At 38.0% G+C, this 23,371-nt stretch overlaps 1 protein-coding gene, 1 long non-coding RNA gene and 1 other non-coding gene across 4 annotated transcripts in view; all 3 read right to left on the minus strand.

Annotated features, from left to right (window-relative positions):
* Positions 1-14,947: 14,947 nt before the first annotated feature.
* LOC101443104 (solute carrier family 2, facilitated glucose transporter member 2-like) overlaps positions 14,948-23,371 on the minus strand; it is a 30,516-nt gene continuing 22,092 nt past the window's right edge. For both annotated transcript variants that reach the window (XM_058295276.2, XM_058295277.2), the window contains 4 exons: positions 22,820-22,924; positions 18,964-19,065; positions 17,479-17,676; positions 14,948-17,390 (listed from right to left, as the gene is read on the minus strand). In XM_058295276.2, coding sequence (XP_058151259.1) covers positions 17,211-17,390; positions 17,479-17,676; positions 18,964-19,065; positions 22,820-22,924 — 585 coding nt within the window. In that variant the 3' untranslated portion in view covers positions 14,948-17,210. The remainder of the gene's footprint in view (positions 17,391-17,478; positions 17,677-18,963; positions 19,066-22,819; positions 22,925-23,371) is intronic.
* LOC139438871 (uncharacterized) lies at positions 20,167-22,798 on the minus strand. The gene is made up of 2 exons (XR_011648612.1): positions 21,972-22,798; positions 20,167-21,878 (listed from the first exon to the last, which is right to left on the minus strand). It is a non-coding gene; the product is annotated as an uncharacterized lncRNA (long non-coding RNA).
* On the minus strand, positions 20,342-20,473 carry LOC111765607 (small nucleolar RNA SNORA38). Its single transcript, XR_002797900.1, has one exon. It is a non-coding gene; the product is annotated as a small nucleolar RNA SNORA38 (small nucleolar RNA).

The raw sequence follows: 23,371 nt of genomic DNA on the forward strand, positions 1-23,371 counted from the left end.
CCGACCAACCACCCAATTATGGGGGCAGCGGAATTAGGCCTACCGCGGCCGCTCCCCTGCCAGGCCAGCAAACCACACTTCAGCCGGAGGGGTGACCGCACCCCGGCACTAATGCTTTCCTTTAAAGTGAACTTAGCCAACAACAAGAAATTAGAATAAGAAGAACAAAGTGACAAAGAGAAGATATAACACTTACGCAAAAACAACAGCTAATTAATCTCCAAGAGTAGACAAAGAAGCTAAGGAACTGATTAAATCAATCAAGATTAAATAATGACCAGAAAACAACAAAAATCTACAAACCAAACCAGTAATCAGGAAAACATGGCTGAATCCAATCAACAAACCAAAAATCAGGAAGGGGAACAGAACTTTGCATAAGCAATGAAAGATCTCAGAACATTTGTCACCGACAAATTTGATGAAGTAATGAAAGAGGTTAACAACATGAAGACATCACTTGGAAGGGAAATTGCAGACATACACAAAAAGTTAACAGATATGATGGGAATGAACACCACAGTTCAAGAAATCAAAAACACACTTGCAGCAAATATCAGCAGACTAGAAGAGGCAGAGCAGAGAATTAGTGATGTGGAAGACAGTACATCAGAAATCAAACAGATAGTAGAAGGGGTCGATAAAAAGACAGAAAAAATCCAGCTAGGATGACAATGCAAAACACTCAAACATACGTATTATAGGCAATCCAGAAGGAGAAGAGAAGGGAAAGGGGCCAGAAGGAGTGTTGCAGGAAATAATGGCTGAAAACTTCCCAAATCTACTGAAAGAGACAGATGTACATATCCAAGAAGCACAGCGCACTCCACTGGTCATAAACCCCAACAAGCCCACCCCAAGACATATACTTGTCAAATTATCCAATGCTCAAGACAAAGAGAAAATTCTAAAAGCAGCAAGAGAAAAGAAAACCATCACATACAAGGGAAGCTCCATTAGATTAAGTGCTGATTTCTCATCTGAAACCATGGAGGCAAGAAGGCAGTGGTATGATACAGTCAAGGTACTAAAGGAAAAAAATTTCCAACCAAGAATACTCTATCCAGCTAAAGTAGCATTCAAACATGATGGAGAGTTCAAAATATTCGCAGACAAACAGAAACTGAAAGATTATACCAACAAGAAACCTCCCCTTCAAGAAATTCTAAAGGGAGTTCTGCAGGAAGAAAGGAAAAAACAGGACAGGCAAAGTTGGAGGAGAGTATAACAGCAACAAGAACAACAACAACAAAAAGACAAAAAGAGAAGGGAAAAAAAATACAAACAAAATATGACAGACACAAATCCAATAAAAATATGGCTAACACAAATAATTCCTTGAAAGTAATAACACTGAATGTCAACGGATTAAACTCACCTATCAAAAAGATTCAGACTGGGACATTGGATAAGGAAATATGACCCATCTGTATGCTGTCTACAAGAGACACATCTTAGACCCAGAGACGCATGGAGATTGAAAGTGAATGGCTGGAAAACAATCATACAAGCAAACAATAACCAAAAAAAGGCAGGAGTAGCTATATTAATATCAAACAAAATAGACTTTTAATATGAAACAATTGTGAGAGACAAAGAAGGATACTACATTTTAGTGAAAGGGAAAATCTGTCAAGAAGATCGAACAATCATAAATATTTATGCTCCTAACAAGGGCGCCTCTAAATATGTGAGGCAAATGCTGGAAAAACTAAGTGAAACAAAAGATGCATCTACAATTATAGTGGGGGATTTTAATACACCACTATCAACTCTGGACAGAACATCTCAAAAGAGAATCGCTAAAGAAACAAAACATTTGAACAGTATATTAGGGGAGCTGGATCTAATAGACATATATAGATCACAGCAGGATATACATTTTTCTCAAGCGCACATGGATCATTCTCCAAGATAGACCATATGCTAGGCCACAAAGAAAGGCTGAATGAATTCAGAAAGATTGAAATCATACAAAACAATATCTGTGACCACAGTGGAGTCAAGCTGGAAATTTGCAAGGGACAGAAGCCCAGGTTTCACACCACGATTTGGAAATTAAACAGCACACTCTTAGAAAAACAGTGGGTCAAAGAGGAAATCTCAAAAGAAATCAATGACTACCTTGAAACAAATGATAATGAGAACACAAAATACCAAAATTTATGGGATGCAGGAAAAGCAGTACTGAGAGGGAAATTTATAGCCATAAACTCATATATCAAAAAAGAAGAAAGAGCAAAAATTGAAGAGCTAACTGCACATTTGAAGGAATTAGAAAAACAACAACAAAGTAACACAACAGGAAGAAGAAGGAAGGAAATAACAAAGATAAGAGCAGAACTAAATGAAATAGAAAATAAGAAAGCACTTGAAAAGATAAACAAGACCAAGAGCTTGTTTTTTGAGAAGATCAACAAAATTGACAAACCATTAGCAAGACTAACAAAGAAAAAAAGAGAGAAGATACAAATACACAAAATAAGAAATGAGAAAGGCAATATCACCACTGACCCCACAGAAATAAAGACTATCCTAAGAGGATACTTTGAAAAACTATATTCCAACAAAAATGACAATCTAGAGGAAATGGACAAATTCCTAGAGACACATAAGCAGCCCATATTGACAAAAGAAGAAATTGATGATCTTAACAAACCAATCACAAGCAGAGAGATAGAATCAGTTATTAAAAATCTCCCAACTAAGAAGAGCCCAGGGCCAGATGGCTTCACAGGTGAATTTTACAAAACATTCCGGAAAGAAATAACACCAATCCGGCTGAAACTATTCCAAAAAATGGAAACAGAAAGAACATTGCCGAACTCCTTCTATGATGCCAACATTACCCTAGTACCAAAGCCAAACAAAGACACCACAAGAAAGGAAAATTACAGACCAATTTCTCTAATGAACCTAGACGCAAAAATACTTAACAAAATACTTGCTAATCGTATTCAACAACACATTAAATGAATTATACACCACGACCAAGTGGGATTCATCCCAGGTATGCAAGGATGGTTCAACATAAGAAAATCAATCAATGTAATACACAATATAAACAGATTGAAGGAAAAAAATCACATGATTATATCTATAGATGCAGAAAAAGCATTTGACAAAATACAGCACCCTTTCTTGATAAAAACACTCCAAAAGATTGGAATACAAGGAAATTTTTTGAACATGATAAAGAGGATATACGAAAAACCTAAAGCCAATATTGTTTACAATGGGAAAATCCTAGAATCCTTCCCTCTAAACTCAGGAACAAGACAAGGATGCCCATTGTCTTCTCTCCTATTTAACACTGTCTTAGAAGTACTTGCTTGAGCACTGAGGCTAGAACCAGATATAAAAGGTATTCAAATTGGAAAGGAAGAAGTCAAAATTTCATTATTTGCAGATGACATGATCCTATACATAGAAAACCCTGAGAGATCTACAACAAAGCTTCTAGAACTCATAAATGAGTTTAGTAAAGTCACAGGTTATAAGATCAATGCGCAAAAATCAGTAGCATTTCTGTACACCAATAATGAGCAAGATCAGGAGGAAATCAAGAAATAAATACCATTTTCAATAGTAAATAAAAAAATCAAATACTTAGGAATAAATTTAACTAAAGAGGTAAAAAACGTATACACCGAGAACTATACAAGACTCTTCAAGGGAATCAAAGAAGACCTAAATAAATGGAAGAATATTCCGTGTTCATGGATAGGAAGACTGAATATTATTAAGATGTCTATCCTACCAAAACTGATCTACACATTCAATGCAATCCCAATAAAAATCAACACAGCCTTCTTTAAGGAACTAGTAAAACTAACTATGAAATTTATTTGGAAAGGAAAGAAACCCCGAATAGCCAAAGACATACTGAAAAAGAAAAACGAAATTGGAGGAATCACACTACCTGACTTCAAAACATACTACAAAGCTACGGTGGTGAAAACAGCATGGTATTGGCATAAGGAGAGACACACATACCAATGGAATCGAATTGAAAGCTCTGATATAGAACCTCACATATATAGCCACGTAATATTCGATAAAGCCACCAAACCCTCTCAACTGGGAGAGAGTGGCCTATTCAACAAATGGTGCCTGGAGAACTGGATAGCCATATGTAGAAGAATGAAAGAGGATTACCATCTCACACCTTATACAAAGATCAACTCAAGATGGACCTAAATATAAGAGCCAAGACCATAAAAACCTTAGAAAGCAGTGTAGGGAAACATCTACAGGACCTTGTAATAGGAAATGGATTTATGAATATCTCACCAAAAGCACGAGCAGCAAAAGAACAAATAGATAAATGGGACTTCCTCAAAATTAAAGCCTTCTGCACCTCAAAGGAGTTTGTCAAGAAAGTAAAAAGGGAGCCCACACAGTGGGAGAAAATATTTGGCAACCATATATCTCATAAGAAACTTATAACTTGCATATATAAAGAACTCCTATATCTTGAAAATAAAAAGATAAACAACCCATTTAAAAAATGGGAAAAAGACTTAAACAGACACTTTTCTGAAGGAGAAATACAAATGGCAAAAAAGCACATGAAAAAATGTTCCAAATCTCTAGCTATCAGGGAAATGCAAATCAAAACCACAATGAGATACCATCTTACACCCATAAGATTGGCAGGTATGAAAAAAACAGAAGATTACAAGTGCTGGAGAGGATGTGAAGAAAGGGGAACACTCATCCACTGCTGGTGGGAATGCAGAAGGATCCAACCATTCTGGAGGACAGTATGGCGGTTTCTCAAAAAACTAGCCATAGATTTGCCATATGACCCAGCAATACCACTGCTGGGTATATACCCAGCATAACTGAAAACAAGGACACAAACCGATATATGTACACCAATGTTCATAGCAACATTGTTCACTATTTATTGCCAAAAGTTGGAATCAACCCAAATGCCCATCAACAGATGAGTGGATCAGTAAAATGTGGTATATACACACAATGGAATACTACTGGGCTGTAAGAACATATACACTACAAATACACGTGATAACATGGATGAATCTTGAGAACCTTATGTTGAGTGAAGCAACCCAGGCATTGAAGGACAAATACTACATGACCTCAATGATATGAAATAAGCAAGCTGCCTCAGAGAGCAAGAGACTGAACGATAGGCTTACAGGAAATCGGGGGGTGGAGGAAGAATGTGAGCCGATGTCTGCAGGGGTGGAATTTATGATGAGCTGGTGGTAAGTATGAACACAAAGAAGAGATAAAATGGGGGCAAGGGGTTGCCTTTGGGAGGGGCTTTGCGGGTTTGAGCGTGGCTGGGGATGGGCGGATGGGTAATATTGCCCAAAAGTGGGGGGAGGAAGGGGTAGCACCCAAACATAGGAGAGTGTCAGGTGTTGGTGGAGAGTAAAATGCCGAGAAAATCATATCAAAATATAATTAAGAGGGTTACCTGTTTAGAATGCTCGGAGGGGATGGTCCGATGCGGGACGGGATCCTGAGGAATGTCTGAATGCTCATTTTGCCAGAGTGGGTGGCACCATTGGGTAGAGACCCAAGTAGTGAGAGTGGGGGTGGACCCACATCCTGGGGAGGACTAATGCCATCAAATAGAGGGAACTGTATCTCTCGAGAGAAAGGGTGGCTCCCAGGGCATTGGGGCAGTTGAGCAAGTCAGGCCCTGAACACTATTTCAACTATCTCTGGACGTGGCTCCTCGGGAAACGGAGGTTGGCTGTCACTGTGGGCACCAAGGTGGATGGGAAAATGGATGTTAAATGTGTGGAACCAAGGTAAATGGGGGGTAAGAGAGGAGTTTCGTGAGAGTACACAAGGATGGATATAAAACATGTAATATTACACCATAACATATAGGAGACGACAGACTGATAATGTAAACCATAACGTAAAACATAGGATAACTAAAAAATTAGAAAACTGTGTATCCTAAAGTAAGCACCACAATGTAAGCACAGATGTCACCTTGTTTGAAAGTTATTGTCTCAGACTCTGTACATCACTTTAAGTAAATATGATGTGAATAGGGTGTAAGAGTATCACTGTGGAAGGGAAAAGGTTTTGTGGTGGATGTGTGGGAGTGCTGTATATTATATATATGAATTGCTGTGGTCTAGGGCTCTTGTTAAGAGAAGTTCTATAATTAGGGGAAAAAAAGAAAAAGAAAAAGATAGGATGTAGATTTTTTTCCAAGTCAACACGTATTCTATATCTAACCTTTAAACCCATCGCTATATGCCATTTTGCTAGTAAGGGATCCTGACATTATATTGGGCTTCAATTTTCAGGAAATTCTGGATCACAGAGTGGTTCAACAATGGCAATGGAGGAATACTGGTATAGGATACTATTGACAGGTGATATATGGCTGACAGGGAGCTATACAGGACATATGTCCAGGGTGCATGGTAATGTTTGGATATACTCATAGTGGCAACAATTAAAAACTACAGCTGGGGGGGTACTGGGTTCCTGGCCGGTGGTGCTCTGTCGTGGTCCCTAGGGGAGCAGCGACAGTCTCCCAGGTGCAGCAGCAAGGACCGGGAAGGAATGAGGGTCCAACAGTGAGCCCCTGACGCTAATGACTATGCTTGTGAGCTGATATGCCTGAAATAAGAACAAGGCCTAGAGCAGCATTGTGCCTGGGAATTTCCTCCTGACAGCCTTCATGTTACTCAAATGTGGCCAGTCTCGAAGCCAAACTCAGCATGTAAATGCAATGCCTTCCCCCCAGCATGGGACATGACACTCGGGGATGAACCTCCCTGGCACCGAGGGATCACTATCAACTACCAACTGATGATGCAACTGGAGAATGACCTTGAATGGAAGGTTCAATGCAGATCAGCAGAATATCCCTGTCTACATAAAATAACATGACTTTAAAATGCTGTTTGACCTAATCTAAGGGGGAAATGGAAAGGAGAAATGAGTTTATATGGCTACGAGTCTCTAAAAAGAGTCTGGAGGCTGTCAGAAGGATTGCCCTTATGCACAATTGAGCAGAGTCTAAGAGACAGATAAAGTAGATACAACCCCCAGGTATTGGTTCCTTTGAGGGCTAAAGAGGCCCATGGATGCTATGGTCATGGCAGATGGGGTTAACTGCCATGTCAGATGGCCCTTCTTTGGAGCTGGTGTTTATGCGTGATGAATCTGGACTCAGATGGGATTTCTCTTCTTAAGACTTTCATGCTACTGTGCTGGAGTTGTAGTTGGTGTCGGGGTTTAAGATATATTTAGGGGATCTGAATCTCTGGACTGACAATGTGTAGTTGGTGTCGGGGTTTAAGATATATTTAGGGGATCTGAATCTCTGGACTGACAATGTGATAGCCAGGCCCTGAGCCTCAACAGACTCCAGCACCTACAATCTGATTTATTGGACTCACCTCACTCAGCTAAGATGGAGTTGAAGAAGGACAACCACCACACCATGGAGCCTAGAGTGCCTACAACTGAAAGCGAGAGGATTGCATCCAGTATCCATGAGGAGTCTGAGCCTCCTCTTGACATAGAGGTGCAATGGACACAACCAATCCAATGTCCGCAGAGAAAAGGTGGCATTGGAGTGGGAAAAGTGGACATGGTGGCTAATGGGTATGGGGAATGGCAGGAAGAGACGAGATGTGGAGGCGTCTTAGGGACTTGGAGCTGCCCTGGATGGTGCTTCAGGGGCAATCACCGGAATTGTAAATCCTCACAGGGCCCACTGGATGGAATGGGGGAGAGTATGGGCCATGATGTGGACCATTGACCATGAGGTGCAGAGGTGCCCAGAGACGTACTTACCGAATGCAATGGATGTGTCATGATGATGGGAATGAGTGATGCTGGGGTGGGAGTGGTGGGGTGGGGGTGGTGGGGTTGAAGGAGTCCTCATATATTTTTTTTAATGTAATATTTTTACAAAATCAATTAAAAAAATAATAATAGGGAAGTATGGAAAAGTATACCAAATTATGGTATACACCATAGTTAGTATTAATTGTCTGATATTATGTCATAATCTGTAACAAATGTTCTAAAACACTCTAATTTATTGGTATAAGGATGTTGTTGAGAATTTCACACATGTACATAATTGTTTTGTAAATTCACAACTTCTCCAATGAAAATATATATTTAAAAAAGACCTAAATAAAGCATTCCGTGCTCATGGATTGGAAGACTAAATATTGTTAACATGTCAATTCTACCCAAATTGATATACAGATTCAATGCAATCCCAATAAAAATTCCACTAACATTTTTTAAAGAAATGGAAAACACAATTTTCAGGGGCTCACTGTTGGACCCTCATTCCTTCCCGGTCCTTGCTGCTGCACCTGGGAGACTGTCGCTGCTCCCCTAGGGATCCCCAAGATACTCGATTGAACATAAACAGTTAGCAGCTGTTTCACCCTATCTATGTTCAGTAAATTTGCACAGTATTAGGCTGCTTACTTCAGTGTATGGCAAAGACAGGGCTACGATGAAATTGCAGGACAAGTTGCTGAATGCAGCTATTGCTAAAGCAGCAGGGCGTGGTCCTTGACTGAAAATCTCAGCCACCATGAACCAGGGGATGGGTCCTGGACAATTTCAAAGAAACTGACAAAGACGGAGATGGCTGTTATAGTCACATAGCAAACTTATCCAGAGGAAAAAAAAATGAAAGTTGGAACTGGGATATTTGGCTGGGTCTTCCTTTAGCTAACTAGCCTCCCACTGAGTTTTGAGATGACACGGCTCTCTTCCACATGTTTATGTTCAATCGAGTATAGTTATTCTAGTCAGAGTCATGCTTACATCTTTTGAGCACCATTAGGACAAATCCTCTGGATGGAGTCTTTATATGATGCTTGCCCATTTTCCTATGAAAAAGGTGAGGCAAGAGTCCACTGGCCTTTGCCCTTCTCTGTACCAGGTTTCAAGACTGGATGCATGACCATCCTGTGAAATAGTAGAGGAAGGCGCTGGGCTCAGGAGAGGTTCAGGTGCTTGCCCAAGGTAAAGCAGGCAGCCACGTGGCAGAGCTGGGATAAAAACACACTTGGGGCTGACCCCAGAGCTGGGCCCTAACCGTGCTGTACACTGCCTCTCTGGGCAACAAGCACAATTTACATGCTGATATCCAGTTTTCAAACCTAAGAAACTAATTGTCCCCCTTTTCTTTACATATCTCCTTTGTGTGGTATGCCAGTTCCCTGGCTCATTTCCTAAGTCAATTTCAAATGCTTTTGACATACAGAGTGCTTTAACCTTGAACACAGAGGTGCTAGCACATGGTCACCAAAAATCTCAGTGTGGATACCAAATTTACCACTAGCCCAAAAGATGTGATCACCTAAAGCTATGCAGAGAAAGCATTTGGCAAAATTCAGCATCTTTTCTTCATAAAAATACTTTGAAAGATAGGAATAGAAGGACAATTGCTCAATATGATAAAAGACATATATGAAATTCCTGCAGCCAACATCATACTCAAGGGGAAAGGTTCAAAGTTTTCTCTCTAAGATTGGAAACAAGATAAGGATGCCCACTTTCACCATTGGTATTTCTCATTCTACTAGAATTCTAGCCAAGTAATTATGTGTGAAAAGACTTAAAGGCATCCAAATAGGAAAAGAGGAAGTAAAACTCTCACTAATTTGCAGATAATATGATCTGATATTTAGAAAATTCTGAACATCTACAACAAATTTCCTTTAGCTATTAAATGAATTCAGCAATGTGAGAGAATACAAGCTTAACATGCAAAAATCAGTAATGTTTTGTAAACTAGTATTGAACAATTTGAGGAGAAGATTGGGAGGAAATTTCATTTACAGTAGCAACAAAAAGACTCAAATACCTGGAACTCAATTTAAACTAAGAACTGCAGGACCTATATGCAGAAAACTATAAAACAATGCTAAAATAAATCAGTCAAGACCTAAACAAATGGAAAGACAATTCATGTTCATGGATTGGAAGACTAAATATCATGAAGATGTTAACCAATGCAAAGTGATCTATAAATGCAATGCAATGCCAATCAAAATTCCAACAGCCTACTTTATAAAAATAGAAAAGGCAATTACCAAATTCTTTGGGAAGGAAAAGTGCAACTGAATAGCTAATAGCATTCTAAAACAGAAGAGCAACATGGGAGGAATTTCACTTCTTGACCTTGAAATATATTACAAAACTACAGTAGTCAAAACAGCATGGTACTGGCATAAAGATAGAAGCATCAATCAGTGGAATAGAATTGGGGGTCCAGAAATAAACCCTTATCTCTACAGCCATCTGATTTTAGACAAACCTACCAAGTCCATGTTAATGGAACAAAACAGTTTCTTCAACAAAGGGCCCTGGGAGAACTGGATATCCATAACCAAAAGAATGAAAGAAGACCCTTATCTCACTCCCTGTACAAGATTCAACTCAAAATGGAACAAAGACTTCAAAACAAAAGTTAGGACCATAAAACAACCAGAAGAAAATGTAGGAAACCATCTTCAAGACCATGTGGTAGGTGGTGGTTTCTTAGACTTTGTATCCACAGCATGTGGAACAAGAGGAAAAATAGATAAATGGGATCTCCTCAAAATTTTTCAACATTTTTCCACCTCAAAGTCTTTGTCAAAATGATGAAAAGGCAGCCCACTCAATGGCAGAGATATTTGGAAATCATGTCTATTAGGGGTTTAATATCCATCATATATAAAGAGATGTTACAACTCAACAGTAAAAGAACAAATGGCCTGATTAAATAATGGGTAAAGGCTTCAATAGACATTTGTATAGAGAAGAAATACAAATGGCAAAACAACACATGAAAAAAAGTTCAATATCCCTAATGATTAGGGAAATGGAAATCAAAGCTACATTGAGATATCATTTCATACTTATCAGAATGGCCACCATTAAAAAGACAAAGAGGTGGCAGACTTGGCCCAATGGTTAGGGCATCTGTCTACCCCATGGGAGGTCCGTGGTTCAAACCCCAGGCCTCCTTGACCCATGTGAAACTGGCCCATGTACAGTGCTGATGTGTGCAAGGAGAGCCCTGCCACGCAAGGGTGTCCCCCACATAGGGGAGCCCCACGTGCAAGGAGTGCACCCCACGTGCAGGGAGTGTGCCCCATAAGGAGAGCCACCTAGCACGAAAGAAAGTGCAGCCTACCCAGGAATGGAGCCGCACACACTGGAGAGCTGACACAACAAGATGACGCAGCAAAAAGAAACACAGATTCCTGTGCCGCTGACAACAACAGAAGTTGACAAAAGACGACGCAGCAAACAGACAGAACAGACAATCAGGGTTGGGGGGGAAGGGGAGAGAAATAAATAAATAAATCTTTTTTAAAAAAAAGACAAAGAATTACAAGTGTTGGAGAGGATGTGGAGAGGTAGGAACACTCATTCACTGCTGGTGTGGATGTAGAATGGTACAGCCACTGTAGAGAACTGTTTGGCAGTTCCTAAAGAAGTTGAATATCGATTTGCCATGTGTCCCTGCAATACCACTGTTGGGTATATACCTAGAAGATGTGAGAGCTGTGACACAAACAGACATCTGCACACTGATGTTCACACTGATGGCATTATTCATGATGGCCAAAAGTTGGAAACAACCCAGGGGCCATCAACCAAAGAATGGATAACCACCTGTGGTGTATTCAAAAGATGGAATATTATGGAGCTGTTTCAGAAATGAAGTTGTAAATCATATGACAACTTGAATGAACCTGGAGGACATTTTGATGAGCGAGGCAAGCCAGACACAGAACAACAAATACTGTATAATTGTACGAGTGTGTACTAAATATATTGTGTAAAATATTGTATGATTCTATTTATATAAAATGTAAATATAAATAAATTGAAAAGATGCAATTAGATTAGTAGCTATGTAGGGCTGGGAAAGCATGCTAAGAGTGTGGAGTTTTATTTTTAGAGTAATGAAATAGTTCTAAAATGCATAATATTGTGATTATACAAAATGCCATATATTATACACTTTGGATATATTGTATGGTATGTGAATACATCTCAATAAAGCTGTTTAATAAATAATAAATGATTGTGCAAGAAAATAGCAGCTATGTATAGCAGGGGAAACAGAGAGATTGAAGGGTGAAGAATTCTTTTTTTCTTTTATTATTATTGAAATAATGAAAACGCTGTAGTAATGATGGAAGTGATGAATGCACATATAACTGATTAACCAGATATCATTAATTGTACACTTTGGATGAATTGCTTGCTGTATTAATATGTACCAATAAAATTGATTTATTTTAAAAAAAAGAAGCTAAGAACTCGGCGATGCTAGAAAAAGAGTGATAACCACAAAGAGCCCTTCATGCAGCAGAAAGGGCTTTTTGAACCAGCTCCTCTGGAGCATATGGAGTTAGATTTATAGAGGAGCAGCAGTAAGGAATTATTGGGAGTGATAAAACTGTTCTTTATCTTGATAGTGGGAAGAGGTCTCTTGACTAACCATTGTCTAAACTCATAGAACTGTACAACAAAAAGTGAAATTGAATATGTAAATATTAAAAAGTAAATTCAAAAGCTTTTATGAATTCAGATGAAATAAAAGGCGATGAACTTCCTCTCGTTCAGATCAGTTGAGGAGAGATTTTTTCCCTCATGTTTTGTGTCTATGGTTGGTCATCAATTCCAAAATGATCTAATAGACATTATTAGAACAGTCTATCCCACAAAAAAAGAATCCATGTTCTTTCCAAGTGCACATGTCATATTCACCAAGATAAACCCTATTTTGGGTCATAAGACATACCTTAACAAATTTCAGAGAAATGGAATCGTATGAAATATGTTCTCTGAGCATAATGACATTAAGCTAGAAATCAATCACAATCTGACAATACCAAGTGCTGGTGAAGAATATGCAGAACAACTGGAACACTCAATTAATGCTAGTGGGAATGCAGAATGGTAGAGCCACTTTGGAATTTGTTCCGGTTTTATATATCGTTACTGTTTTGTTTTGTTTCTTAATCTACTTCTAATAAATTTCAAGTGAGGAATGTTTACGTCTTCAATTATGGTTATGGATGTATTTTTTCCCTTTCATTTGCCTTAGTTTTTCTTCGTGTGTTTTGAAATCCTGTTATTAAGTGCCCACATATTTAAGAATGTTATTTCTTCCTGATGAATCATCCCTTTTATCATTATATAATGACTCCTTATTTTTCATATTTCTTGTACTGAAGTCTAATTTTCTAATATTAATATAGCCACTCCAGCTTTATTTTCTTCTCTCTTTCACTCTTCTTTAGTGTTTGCATGGTATGTTTTTTTTTTCTTCCATTTTTTCCACAATTTTATTATATTTATTTATTTATTTAGAGATACTGGGGACAAGGGGTTGAACCCAGGACCTCGTATGTGAGAAGCCGGCATTCAACCACTGAGCCACATCAGCTACCCTAAGTTGTTTTTTCATTTGTTTTACTTGTTTGTTTTTGTCTTTTTAGTTGAAATCAGCAACCTGGGATCTCCTGTGTGGGAAGCAGGAGCTCAGACCACTCGAGCCACATCTGCTCCCACCACAGTTTTACCTTTAACTTATTTTTTTATCTTTGCTTTGTAGCAGTTTAATTATTATATGACCATGTAAGGTTTTCCATGAGTTTATTCTATTTTGAGTATTGGCAAATTTATTTTTTTACTAAATTTGGGACAATTTTAGTCCTTTTTACTTCAAATATTTCTCTCAACAATCTTTTCCTCCTTGCCTCCTGCTATTCCTGGGACATGACTCTTAACCATGTATTGGTTCATTGTTTTTCTGTCTTTTTTTCTTTCTGTTCTTTCTTTCTGTTCTTCTAATTTCTATTGCTCTACATTCAATTTCACTGACTCTTTACTCTGTCATGTCCATTTGTGATTGAGTCCATTAGTGTTTTTTTTTAAAATTTCAGATATTGTATTTTCCAGTTGTAAAAATTTCTTTATGAAATATATGAAAATTTTAGTTTCTGTATGTCTTCTGAGAACTTTCAATTTCCATTTCTTTTATGTGGGTTTACCTTTATTTTATGGAGCACTATTATAATAGCTGCTTTAAAATCATCTTATAAGTCCAACTTTTGAGTCCTTTTGCAGTTGACATCTGTTGATTGTCCTTTCTCTTGGGAATTGACCACATTTTCCTGCTTCCTTAAATGTAGAGTAATTTTAGATCTTAGACCGTATGTGTAGAATAGTATATTTTATCAATTCTGGGTTCTGTTAAAATCTTCTGCTGAATGCTGATTTTTGTGCTACTGTAGCAGGCAATTAACCCTTTTAGGTTCATACTGTAAGTTCTGTCTTACCTTATGTGGATAGTGGTTCTAGTATCACTATAGTTTTAAACCTTTGCCATGGTACTTTGTGTGTCTCCCACACATGCTCACTGAGGGATGAGCTTCTGGCCCGTATGGTTTTATACACAGAATTAAGGAATCCTCTTCTCTACCTCTATCCTTTCCATGATTTTCTCCTACAGGGCCCCTTTCCTCAGCCCTTGACTAGAAAGATACGGCAAAGTTGGGAGAGAAAGAGGAAGCAAACAATACACATGGACTTCTTTTTAAACTCTTCAGACCCCAAAGGTTCATTTCCCAGTTATCCTGGTCAGAGATGAGGTTTCTAATTGGAATTTTTGCCTCTCAGTTTGCTGCTTTGATCTTATATGACATGGGCCTGCTAAAATCAAATGCATGAGACCAGACAAGGAAAAAAAGGAATTCATTCCTGTAGGGGTCAGTTGTGCAAGTTTTGGTCTCCCCTCCTCAATCTACCTGATTTGTTTACATTTCAGAGACCTCAGGTGATTATTTTAAAAATGTATTCCGAGTCTTTAGTAGGTATATAGGTATATGTAGTTCATTTACCTCATCTTGATCTGAACTGGAAATCACTTCAAAACTTTAAAAAATGACTTTTAAAATGTACTATGCTTAACCAATTTATTTCACAAATTGTAAGAAATGCATAGATGCATAAAGAAGTATACAAACCATGATCTTATCACTCAGAGATAATCAATCATATTAACATTTAGGTGAATTTTCTTTCAGACATTTTGGTATAAAGAGAAATTTTATGTTTGTTTTGTTTTACAAGAATTTGGATCATACTGAACAAGGTGTTTGGCAAACTGCTTTTTCACTTAATACATCACGAGTACTTTCCAAAGTCAGCTAACATTCTCCCAAATTATGATTCTGCAGTATTTTAATATTTCATCATATTTTTTTCAGTCTTTTTTATATATACAGTGAGTTCCTTTTTATTGCTCCTATCAGCAGTGTATGAATACCCTGTTTCCTCAGCATCTTTCTCAACCATGCCTGTACTTGTAATAGCTTTAGTAATTTGACAGGAAAATAATATAGCATCTCATTTTTAGACATAAAGATAATTTTGCACTATATCATATATGTTGCAATTTTTCCCACTTTATTTACTTTTTAATTAAAAAATATAGAGAAGTTTATGATGTTTAGATAGTAAAACTATCAGATTTTTTCCTTTGCTGTGTTTTCCTTTGGTCTTATTTAGAAAGATATTTCACTCTCCAAGGTTAGAAAAATATTCATCTAAATTTTCTTTTGGCTCGTCACGTTTAGTTTATAGTTTTTTGTTTTTAATTTGGCCTTTCTCTCCATATGCAGATATTTTGTTGGCTAATGTGAGATAGGTATTCAACTTTATTTTTTCCAACTAGCAAATAGATGTTTAGTAGGATTTATTAAGCTATATGGTTTCCCCTTTTTTGAAATGCCTTCTTTATCAAGTTTTGATTACTTTTCCATAGTTGTGAATAGACAATGTATAAACTGTTTAGGTCTTTAATTGTATTATATCAATTTATCAATATTGCATCATGCCACCCTTTTTAAATTATAGTTTTACTAAGTTTTCCATATTTAGCAAATGAAAACACAAAATGCCCAATTAAATTTGAATTTCATAATCTCATGAGATATTTGGAAGAGACTTTCACTAAAAGTTATTGGATGTTCATCTGAAATTCAAATTTAATTGAATACCTGTATTTTATCTATTCTACAATCTGGCCATAAAATTTGCCTTAAATCTTCTTTTTCATTTGAAAAGTTCTAACTGACTGCCACAGTAAATATTGCCTCAAATAGCAGGGCTCCTGAGGGATCTGGAAACATCCAGACACTATAGGCAAGGCTGACAGTTCAGGAGTTTGGTCCCCTGCAAGTGGGCCCTACTTTGGAAGTTATGCTTCCCAGTGTGACAGAGGTGGACTCAGCTGTGTTTTCCCTACACATGGCTATTCTACCTCTTCTATTTGAATCTATAGATAGTACTAGTGTTGATAGGTGTATGGCCAAGAGACTTAAATCTTTGGGCTGTCCATGTGCCAGCTGAGCCCTGAATCTCAACAGAATTGCAACACCTCTTCTCCAGGTCACTGGACTCACCCAGGACAAGTAAGAAGAGATGATGGTGGACAACGACCATCCCAAGAAACAGAGAGAGTGTGCAACTGCAAGCAAGATTGTTCCATCCATCTGTCTCATGGAATATAAGCCTCCTCTCAGTATGAGGCAGAGTGGGCAACACTGTCCCAGGATCATCAGGACTGGGGAATGAACAATGGACTAGAGTAGACTTACTGTTATTCTATTATAGACTTATTGTGATTCTAATAATGGAAGAACTTATATCATTGATGTGGAGGCAGTGACCACTGGAGGTTTTGAGGACAGAGAGAGGGAAAAATAGGTGTAATACAGGGGCATTTTGGGGACTTGGGAATTGTCCTGAATGGCATTGCAATGAGAGATATAGGCCATTATATATTTTGTCATAACTTAGAAAATTGTGTGGGAGAGAGTGTAAACTATAATGTAAACTATAATCCATGCTTAGTGGCAATACTCTAAAATGTGTTCATCAATTGTAACAAATGTACCACACTATGAAGAAGGTGGTTATTGAGGGAAAATGTGAGAGGGGCGGGGAATGGGCCATATGGGAATCTCCTATATTTTTCATGTGACATTTATGTAACCTAAGTATCTTTAAAAAATAAAAAGGAACAAAAAAGAAAGAATATGTTAAAAAATAAAAAGGTAAAATAATAATTGAAGATGTATATAGAAATAAAATTCTCAAGGAATCCTTATTTTGAAAACCTCTCAAAAAGCAGGTTGTCTTTACACATTCTATGTAGCTCCAAGGGATTCCGTTTCTCCTCCAGCTTTTGACCCTTGAGATGAGCCACCATTGTTTTGGAATTCTGCTGCAATTTCTTTGAAGGACATTCCTTGGGTTTCTGGAAATTCCATGAAATAATAAAGCATGTAAAGCAACGGGAACAAAAACACAACAAGTCCATTGAAGTCCTGCACAGAAAAGAAACACAGAGTTCAAATTAGCAGCTGTTTGACCCTATTTTTATACAATAAATTCGCACAGTATAAGGCTGCTTACCCCAATGTATGGGAAAATTAGGGCTATGATGAAATTGCAGGTCCAGTTGCTGAATGCAGCTATTGCTAAAGCAGCAGGGCGTGGTCCTTGAGTGAAAAACTCAGCCACCATGAACCAGGGGATGGGGCCTGGCCCAATTCCAAAGAAACCGACGAAGAAGAAGATGGCCACCATGCTCACATAACTCATCCAAGCACTCTGAAACCCAGGGAACATAAAAGAAAGTTGCTTAAAAAAAAAAAAGAAAGTTGGGACTTGGATATTTGGGTGGGTGGTCCTCTACCTAAGTAGCTTCCCACTGAGTTTAGAGGTGACACAGCTCTCTTACTGATGTGCTTATGTAAAATTGATTACCGTTATCCTAGACTGAGAATTAATCTTTTGAGCATCATTAGGGCAAATCTTCAGGATGGAGAATTTATATGATGCTTAACCATTTTCCTGTGAAAAAGATGAGGCAAGAGTCCACTGACCTTTGCTCTTGCCCATACAAGATTTCTGGACTGGATGTATGACCATCCTGTGAAATAGGAGAGGAAGGCGCTGGGCTCAGGTTAGTTTCAGGTACTTGCTTGAAGTGAAGCAGGCAGCCACATGGCAGAGCTGGGATTAGGACATGCTTGGAGCTAAACCCGGGGCTGTGCTCTAATCATGTTGTACACAGCCTTTCAGGTAACAAGCACATTTACATGCCGATGTCCAGTTGAAGCAGACCCGATAGGGAATCAATAGACAGATCTAGAACCTGGTGGACAAACTGCCACCATTGAACACACATCCTCCAATACCCCCACAATGGTTGCTGGAAGACATTCAGAACTCCCATTCAGAACGAGATATCTTCAGGAAGCCAGGAGAAGCCCCGGATGTCCTCCAGGGGCCTTATCATTGGCCCTCCTGGGGGACTGATGAGTGGGGTAATCAATCAAAAAAGCAAACAGCTGGGATTCCTCCCATGCCATTAGCAAAGGGGTGGAAATAATTAATGGTTTAAAAAGTAAGCACAAAAGCTGAACAGGCCCTCTCTTGTCTTTTACCCCTATTCTGGCCTTCTTCACCCCGGCATAGATCAAAATGCAAGTAAAACCTGGGCATTTATACTCTATAATGGGCAATTGTAGTCTGTAAATCGGCCCTTTTCATCACTCTTTAGCCCCTTCTTCTTTACCTGGGACCCATGATCTGTTATGTTCACCCATTTCGCTTCCCACCCTACCTTAGGAAATTGCTGGCCTAATCTACATGGCGTGCTTTTGGAATTCATTTTTTGCAGTTTAGCCAAGGACCTAGAAAAAATCCAGCTACACAGTCTATAAGAACCTAATTGTCCCCTTTTCTTTATATAGCTCCTTAGTGTGATATGCCAGCCCTCTGTCATTTCACAAGTCAATTTCAAATGCTTCTGACATACAAAGTACTTTAACGTTGAACAAAGAATTGCTATCATATGGTTGCCAAAAAGCTAAGTGTGGATACGAAACTTACTTTTTGACAAAATCCCACTGATATCAAGACGGCAAACCAAAACATCCCACGCATTCCAATAAAAAACAGAGAGTGTCTCCCTCTCTTCTCCACAAGGAATACCTAGGGAAGTTAAAAATATATTTTTTAGTTTTATAGGTCACCAAATACTGACTTTAGATGTAAATAGTTCTTTTCTTCCAAAAGTACCTGGAAGGTAGCAGTTCTATTATTCCATTTTACAGGTAGTGATCTAGGAGGGTCAGCTCTGCCCAGAGCTGGTCTCAGTAAACAGAGGTAATCAACAAACACCTGCTTAACTGGCCTTTCTAGAGGTAGAATCATAGCTGTACTGCTACTCTAGGATTATCACTTTGACTACAAAGTTCAGATGGTATACATTCTGGATCACTCCCAATAGATTTCTTGCATATTTAAATGTGAAGGTTCAGCATAAAAATGTCATAAATTTCTCTTCTAATAATTGTCCTGTTATAGTTAACTATAGAATCCTGAAACAAATTAGTTATTAATTATTTCCATCCAATATTCTGACTGCTAATAAAGTGAACTCATGATCATTCACCTGATATGATGCTCAATTTAATCATTTTACCATAATCCTCAGGTCTGTGCTTTTCTGGTGTGGCTAAATGTATCTGGTGCTAGATGCAAAGTAATTCATTTGAAAAGATTGCCTTTGGCAAAGGTTAAAGTCTTTCTTATTCTATTTCAGCAGCTTTGTCATTGATTTCTTTGGGTCTGTTGACCTTTACATTAATGGGTAAGATTTACGATGAGCTCAGATAGAATTTGCTGATAGACCTTTACCTACTCAAGGCTGGTGACTCACAAAAAGGACTACCTGTGACAATTTCTCACCTTGCTGAGTAAATTGACTAGGCACATCAGTCTTTTGGTGTGTCAATAGCAATGACACCCTTAGTATATTGAGCTTTGGCTCTGAAAATATCTGGGAAATATTTATTTTCACCTACAGAGAAAGCCCCGTTCATCTCAGAGGTACATTCATACTTCAGATAGAATGAGAAAGAAGTGGGAAAAAGAAACTATAGATTAAAATTTCTCTGAAAATTGTAACTTTAAGTGTTGAATTGATGACTCTGTTTCAAGCTACCAAGAAAAGAGAAGCATTTTCAGGATCAAGGGCTTTTACTATGTGTTTCTTCAGTTTCTGAAAAATTCTCTCCTTTATTGGGAAGATTTTTATTTTCCTAATAAACTCTAAAACTGCACACCTTGAAAATTGAGTTGGGCTGTCTCTTTGAAGCAGGCTAGATGAGCACTATAGAGTGGAGGTGAGATTTCTTGCTTGTCAGTGTTCTGTTAGAAGTGTTTGCCCAACTATAACCCTAATTTTTTTTTTTTTTTTTTTTTTCTGTGTGGGAAAGGATGATCTTGAGCCTGCAGGGAGCAAGCAGGCTCCAGACTTCTCCAAGTTCACATCTTTTTGCCTCCAATTCTTATGTGTCCAAGGACAGGAAACCACCGATACACCTTTGTAGGAGGGTTATAACCCTAATTTTGTTGTGTTTCACCAACATCCTGGGTGACAAGCTGGAGTTTGCTAGTAAGTGCTTCTCCTCTAGGTCCATGTTGCATTCAGTTTTCTCCATATTTCTTTCCATGTTTTCTCTCTGCTATTACAGGAACTCTTCTATAGACCCATTAAATGGAAGTTCATAAGGAATGGAGACCATAATTCAGAATGGAGTTAGGAAAGTCTCTCTATTTTCCTGCATACTCATTTAGTTTGTTCCTTCCAATTAGTGAAGTGAACATTATCAGCATTTATTTCCATTGGAATATATTCATTTGTAAGGATACACAGAATTACTTAACATTGGTTATGTCTGGAGAAGGGGACTGAATGACTGATGTACTGTTCTTGTAAGTTTTGAACATTAAAGCAACTTTTAAAAAACAAATAATTACCTGGATTGCCAGGTCACATGGTAATTCTATGTTTGACTTTCTGAGGAACCACCAAACTGTTTCCCACGTGGCTATACTATTTTACAGTGCCATGAATATGTATGAGGGTTTCTAATTGTCTGCATCCTCCACATTTTTTTTTCCATTTTTTAAAAAAAACATCCTAGTTGGTGTGAATTGCTATCTCACTGTAGTTTCAATTTGCATTTCTTTAATGGCTGATAATCTTGAGCCTAGTTTCATATATTTATTGGCCATTTGAACATCTTTGGAGAAATGTCTAGGCAAACCTCTGGCCCTGTTAAAATTAGGTTGTTTGTCTTTTTGTTGCTGAGTTGTTGTAGGCTTTCTTTATATATTCTGGATATTAAACCCTTATCAGATATATGGTTTCAAATATTTTCTCCCATTCTGTAGGTTGTTGTTTACTTTCTTGGTAATGTCCTTGATGCTGAAAAGTCTTTAATTTTGAAGAAGTCCATTTTATCTAAATATTTTTGTTCCTTATGCTTTTTGTATAAAATTGAAATGTCTGTTACCTACTATAAGACTTTTTCCCGATGTTTTCTTGTGCTGATTTTGTAGTATTTGCACTTATATTTAAGTTGTTGATCCATTTATAATTAGTTTTTGTACATGTTGAGTGGTATGGGTCCACATTCATTTATTTGTCTGTAGATTTCCAGTTGTTCTAACACTATTTATTGAACAGACTATTCTTTTGCCCATTGAATTGACTTGGCACCCTTGTTGACAGTCAAGTGGCCATAGATGTACGGATTTATCTCTGGAATCTCACTTGTATTCCATCAGTCTAAATGTCTATTTTATGACAGAACCATACTGTTTTACTTACTGTAGATTTTCATTAAGTTTTGAAAACAGGAAATCCTCCAACTTTGTTTTTCTTTTTTAAGATTCTTTTGTTATTCAGGGCACTTTGCAATTTCATGTGATTTTGCGGGCTAGCTTTTCCATTTCTGCAAAAAAAAAAGGCTGCTGGAATTTTAATAGGGATTGCACTGAATTTGTAGATCACTTTAGGTAGTATTGACATCTTAACAATAGTATACCTTCTAATCCGTGATCATGGGATGTCTTTCCATTTATTTAGATCTTCTTTCATTTCTTTCAACAATGTTTTATAGTTGTCAGTGTACAAGTCATTTACCTCTTTGGTTAAATTTATTCCTAGATATTTGATTATATTATATGCTATTGTAATTGAATTTTTAAAATTTCCTTTTTGGATTGTTCATTATTAGTGTTTAGAAATTTAACTGACTTTCGTGTGTCTTCCTTGTATCTTGCAAATGAGCTGAAATAATTTATTAGTTCTAGTAGCTTTCATATGGATTCTTCAGGATTTACAATATATACAATCATGTCATCTGTGAATAAGGATAATTTAATTTTTTAGAAAGGACCATGTTTATTTTCCTCTAGTTATTTAGTTAAAACCCGAATAAATTTGAAAAATATTTTCCCCAAGAACCATCATGATAAAAAATCATGGGAATCATGGAAGGAGAGGAACCTAGGTTGAAGAGCCAATACTGATAGAAATGACAAGACATGGGTTGATTCCCAGGGGCATAAGTACACTGAAGGAGAAGAAACCCAGGGCTTTATACAGGGAAAGGTCCTTTGTGCCCCCAAGTGAGTTCTTAATTCACAAGCCAGTGACTAAATTGCATCCCAAGAGACAGGCAAAAACAGTGTCCACCTTCTCAGTTATACCTAATCATAACAGGACTTACCATAGGTGTGGCAGGGTTATCACAATTAGGATTTCTTCCTATAACCTCTTGTTGTACACACCCAGGGCACATGGAGAAAAACCATTGAGCCCTCTTGCTATTACAAGTTTTCCCCCTTTTCTGGACAGGGGACAATTGAAGTATCTATGTAGACTACTTACAGAGACAGCAGTGAAAACTACATTGACAATACCAACTCCAATCATTGCGTAATCAGGATGGCTGATTCCAGTTATCTCAAAAATGTGGGTTGAGTAGGAAAGAATCTGAAAAGTAAAAAACAGTTTAGCCTTAATCAAGGAACCTACTACATATGGCCTTAAAGCAGGAAATATTTTAGGTACCTAGAACTTCAGAGAATTTGTCCACCCTCTCCTTCCCAGAAAGGAGAATCCACAGTCTTTCTTCAATGTTCAACACCTTCTGATAGCCTAAAAGTCTTTTCTTTTTTGGGAAACAGATGTGGCTCAACCAATTGGACTTCCTTCTACCATATAGGATGTCCAGGGGTCGATGCCCAGGGCCTCCTGGTGAGTGCAAGCTGGCCTATGCAGCGATCTGGCCCACATGGAGCGCCCGCCCATGTGGGAATGTGGCTCCACACAGGAGTGCCTCCCTGTGTGGGAATGCTGCCTCGCATGGGAAAGCTGCCCTGCACAGACATGCCAGCTGGAGCAGCAAGCTGGAGCAGCAAGATGATGCAACAAGAGACA

Source organism: Dasypus novemcinctus, chromosome 4 (genome assembly GCF_030445035.2).
Source record: "Dasypus novemcinctus isolate mDasNov1 chromosome 4, mDasNov1.1.hap2, whole genome shotgun sequence".
Taxonomy (NCBI): domain Eukaryota; kingdom Metazoa; phylum Chordata; class Mammalia; order Cingulata; family Dasypodidae; genus Dasypus; species Dasypus novemcinctus.